Source organism: Frankliniella occidentalis, unplaced genomic scaffold (genome assembly GCF_000697945.3).
Source record: "Frankliniella occidentalis isolate FOCC.00 unplaced genomic scaffold, Focc_3.1 Scaffold2828, whole genome shotgun sequence".
In the NCBI taxonomy this organism is placed as follows: Eukaryota; Metazoa; Arthropoda; class Insecta; order Thysanoptera; family Thripidae; genus Frankliniella; species Frankliniella occidentalis.
Genome location: NW_026269901.1, coordinates 1,889 through 6,782, shown reverse-complemented (window position 1 = coordinate 6,782; position 4,894 = coordinate 1,889). Strand labels below are relative to the sequence as shown.

General features: G+C 57.5%; 1 protein-coding gene across 1 annotated transcript in view; it reads left to right on the top strand.

Annotated features, from left to right (window-relative positions):
• Positions 1 to 1,748: 1,748 nt before the first annotated feature.
• LOC113212860 (kinesin-like protein KIF12) overlaps positions 1,749 to 4,894 on the top strand; it is a gene marked incomplete at its 3' end in the record, with an annotated part of 4,996 nt that continues 1,850 nt past the window's right edge. The window contains exons 1-3 of the mRNA XM_052276404.1: positions 1,749 to 1,781; positions 2,860 to 3,072; positions 3,869 to 4,108. Of these exons, the coding sequence (XP_052132364.1) occupies positions 1,749 to 1,781; positions 2,860 to 3,072; positions 3,869 to 4,108 (486 nt within the window). The remainder of the gene's footprint in view (positions 1,782 to 2,859; positions 3,073 to 3,868; positions 4,109 to 4,894) is intronic.

Sequence of the window (4,894 nt, the reverse complement as noted above, 5' to 3'; positions counted from 1 at the left end):
CCCCTTCCGACCTCTCCGCTCACCCCATGCTCGCCGCCCTCCCCCCTCGTGTCGTGGCCGAGCTTCGCGGGCTAGGACTCGAACTGAACCGAACATGCGATTTGCGTGTCGGTGTCGGTGGTGAGTGCAGCTGCAAATGCAACACGATGTTCGTATATCGGAAGGTGCAATTTCAGGTAGTGATACCGATGTCATAGTTGTGTTCTAACAAAAACTGTTGGAAAAGTGGGAATGTTTATCGTTTTTTTCCCTACAATTGTGATATTAATAGACCTTTTCGACGGTAGAGTGAGGGGGGAGAAGAGGGTAGGGGCTGAAAACTTTTGTTAGCAGCAACATTCACATTGAATGCAAATTCTGCACCCAGAGAACCATTTGGTTGATACAACTAAATCAGGGTTGTAAGAAACAAAATTTAGCTCCTAAAACCGACTAAAATTTAGTGACCCCATTTTTAACTAAATAAAGTCGAAGCAATCAAATTAAGTCAGCTAGACCAAATTATTTCATCGCGACGGATAAAATTTTAGTCTCCAGAGCTAAAATTTCGTCTGTTTTCAATTTGGTCCTCTGGACTAAACGGTCTTCTGGGTGTGACTGCGTAGCGCAAAGGAACAAATCATCCATCGGTTGTTGCACTACGAAGTCAAAAATTTCAAACAGATCGAAAGAAAAAGCAGCCTCCCTGAACCACTGTAAAAAAAAAGGCCGATTCTCATTTCATTAGAAACCCTTTCAATCAATTCTCCGGTTTCAAGCTCGAGCGAGCACGACCCAGAGCCGGGCCGGGAGCCAACAACATCGGACATGAACTTGGCGCCCCCCCCCCCCCTTCCGGCCTGCCGCTGACTCGCACGGCATTACCGCCGCCTCAAGTATTTATGGGCGAAACGGTTCAGCCGCGGCAGCAGCAGGGGCCGCGGTTTGCAGGGCCACGGCAGGGCAGGGGGCGCCGGAGAGCTCCACGCAGAGGGGCACCAAGCCCTGACGAGGCCCCGCCCGGCCAGCCGGACCTTGAGACTGAGACTGGGGGTCTGCATAAGGGAGTGTGTTGTGTCGGGTGCGGGGACCCCGAGCCAGAGGCCCTCGCCCCCCACAGTGCCCCCTTGTCAATCTGGCGCAGACATTTAGCTGTGCGAGTGGGAAACTTCGCGCAACGACATATAGAAGGTTCGATCTCATACAACTTTCACCCCTCCCCCAACTTGTCCTTCCTTGGTCGTTGTCTCACCCGTGTATTCTAAAACCAAATAGGTCGAAAACGTGTTCCCGCAGTTCAAAGCTAAAAAAAGCGCCCGCGCTTAAACGCTCCCTAGCTGCCAATTTCACCTGTCTCCGGTATATAGGTCAGAGGTCAGGGAGGCGTAAGTGTATGGTTCTTCAGGATCATCCAGATAGTACGTCCTTCATTCGTCGTGACGATCTTGCCCAGCCCAGCCTAAGCTATCATCATAGCGCCTGATGGGTAGGCAACATATCGCCCGGAGTGCATGCGTGCACCGCGGGCTGGCCTACTCCGAGTCTCGCAGGCGCCGAGCGCCGAGCTCCAACGCAATTTGCCGAATGAATCTGAGAGAGGAAAAGAAACGTGCGTATACTTTCTGGGAGATACAGTACGCCTCATCCCGCTCACGTTCCGTCACCCAGCACGTGTCTTCGTCACGCGGGGTGAATGCGGGGGCGAGGGTCGGGCTGAGTGCAGAAAGGGGCGCAGCGCAGCATGCACGGCGGCGGCGGTGGCTGGGGACATGCCTGAAGGAATGAATCCATCATCATCGCAAGTTAGTCGATAACGCCATTTCGCGGTCCGGAAGTGGCCGCTTCCGGGAGGAGGAGCGACCGGAACTCCCCCGTCACGGGACAACAACAACGGCCCTGATCGCTTATTGCCCTGGCCGTCATGGCCCTCCCGCAAAGAAGCCGGGCGGGGTCCCGCTTTGTCGTTAGTGTTTGACGTGGCGTTGGCCGCGCGCCGCGATCTCCTCGTTGGAACGGGAAACACGCTACTTTCGTACACACGCACCAACCAACAACAGAACAAGCGGAGGGGTATAGGGGGCGGGGGTGAGCAAGACGAGCCATAGCAGCACATCATTTCGAGTGACCTCTCGACTCTCGGCACTCGCGGAAATCGATGCAGAAGCGAGGCAGAGCGGCGGCGGCGACATGGCGGGGCGAGTCGTGTGAAGACTCGAGCTTTGTGCGCACCTGGACGAGTGGGGCGTGGCGGGGCGTGGCGGGGCGTGGCCAAAGTATGGGGTATGGGGCCCGCCTGGTCTGGTCGGGGGCCCCATTCTGTGAACGTCTTTTGAACGCCGACCCGCGCCGCCGACCCCGACACCTCCTGCACACGACAAATGACGGTTCTGGCCTTGCCTGCCGCTGCATGCCCCGGCGCTGCGCTGTGCCGCAATGTGGCGTACCGTGGACGACATCGTCGTGCACAACACACCAGACTGGTAGCGGCCGGGACGTCTGCGCCACGCACCAGTGCGTCTGCGTCACCACCCTTTATTTGATTGCGGGGTCGCGATTTGGTGACGCGGACATATAGCGTCCAACAGACGGCCTTCGACTGCTTTTTCCCGGGGGTTGGTCGGTCTGGCGGCGCGGTTAGGGGTGAGGGGAGGAGGGACACTGTGAACTGCTAACGGGGTGGGGGTAGGGGGTAGGAAGGGCAAACGCTAATGCCCAAGTAATTTAGTCCGATGCGAGTAGTTTGCGTCGGCACAGTCCGGCACATGGGCGCGACCCGCCGCCGCCGCTGTCCGACGGCATCGACCTCATGGGATCTGCACCGTAAAGATAATCCACGACGTAACAATGGTTTTTACAAACGGAATGCAAGAAAGATAGTAGTCGCTTTCACGTGGGCATCTCTCTGTTTACAGCCGATCGGGAGGCTCGCTGTCGGACAGCCCCGAGGACGCGGCTCGGCCCGCGCCCGCGCCACCGCCGGGCTCCGGCGAGGACAACATCAACGTGGTGGTGCGGGTGCGCCCGCTCAGCAACAAGGAGAGCAAGGCCAAGGACAACTTCGTCGTGCAGTTCCCGGGCAACGGACAGCTGCTGGTGAGCGGGAGTTGGGAGGCAGCGCACTGACAGGGAGCGGGACTGACAGAACCTGGGAACAGAAATTAGAGGGGTGGAACCAGAAATTTCCTAGTGCGATTTTTTCCGAAAAAAAATTGGAAACCTTACGGGTAAAACTAGGCAGAATTTGATAAATCCAGAAACAATCACAAGAAAAGAAACTTTGGAAGGGAAACAACCAACGTTTTGACTAAAAATCCTCCCAAAAGATTCTAAAAATATCATTTTGAAAATTAAAATTCCTAAGCGGAGCCACGCGGAGCCTTTACAGAGAAGGGGGTGGGGGAGAAGGAGGTCTGATGAATGACCGCAGAGTGGAGGGGAGGGGTGGAAAGCGAAAAGGATCAGAAATATTTCATCACTTGCTACTATAGTACTGCCCCCCCCCCCCCCCTCTTCCCTCTCTACGTTGGCCCGGTGACCCCCGCGCCGCTCGGACCGCGCGCGTCCAGTTGCGTGCCGCGCCGAAAGTTTGACCGCGGCCGGCCGGCCGCGCCCCCGGGAGCGATGGATCGGTCTGCGACCCAGGAACACAGTCTTTACCGCCATAGCAGCTCTCTAGGGAGGACACTAATGTTCCAATACAACTGAAAAAAAGAAAAAGACAAAAACACTCAAAAAACATCACGATGCGGTTGGTAAAAAGTACATTAGTACCATGTTAGAACCATCATTTTTCTTGCATGAAATAAATATAAAAACAAACAAAAAAACACAATTTTTAAAAAGAAAATACGAACACGGTGGCATGAATGTTTCTTTGCCTTTTGCGCAGCTCGAAGGGGCGCCGCTGCCGGCCGGCGGCTCCAGCCCCGGCTCGGGCAACGCTACCAAGTCGCGCCTCTTCTCCTTCAACGCCGTGTTCGAGCCCGGCGCCACCCAGGAGGACGTGCTCAACTACAGCGGCGTGCGCCGCCTCATCAGCATGGCCGTGGAGGGCTTCAGCTGCACCGTCTTCTGCTACGGCCAGACGGGCAGCGGCAAAACCCACACGCTCACGGGCCCGCCCGGGCTGGTGAGTCTAGAGAGAGACTTGAATGCAGCGGCCGACAGCGACAGTTACAAGGCCTCGAGCATGAGTGATGCCCAGTCATTTGCGCGCCCCACCCTGATGGTGGCTACACGACGCCCGCCCCACCCCGCCGCGTCTCAGGTTCACACGGTTCACTCACTCGTGCTGCTCGGCACCCCGCGCCCCATCCGTCTCCTGGAATTATGCAAGGCCACTTCGGCCCATTGATTGTCGGCCCTGAATGAGCGAGAAGGTCAGCGTGAGGCGCTTGCATCCTTGCTTGAGCCAGGGTCAAGCCCAAGGGGCGCAGCGACGGCGCGGGGGTCACGGGCGCGAGCCCCCGCGAGCATGTGTGCGCCTTGCGGCTGCCCGCGCGCGGCCACCGCCCGGGTCGATGTCTCAGCGGGGCGTCTTGTGTGGGTGGCGACGGCTGTGCGCTGCCCAGGGCGTCGTCGCAGGCGCGCTGTGACGTGACGGAAGAGTCATGCGGAAGGTTGTCCTGTGGAGGTGTCGGACTGGTCGGCCAACACGTACCGCGATGCAAAGTCCGAAATGGACAGCCCCATTAAAACCCAAATGACGCGCCACGGTTTTTTAGTGTTACCCGCGCGTGTTTTGTTGTGTTTTGTCGCCCATTACGCAGCCGGCGATAAGAATGCGGGTCGTGTTGTAAATGCCATTCGGCGCTGCGTCAGGGACGCGGATCGGCCAGGCCCACCAGGTCGATCCTGGTGGGCGCCAATTGATGTCACGCCCGTGGTACGCCTCGCGCTAGCCACCCCCCCCCCC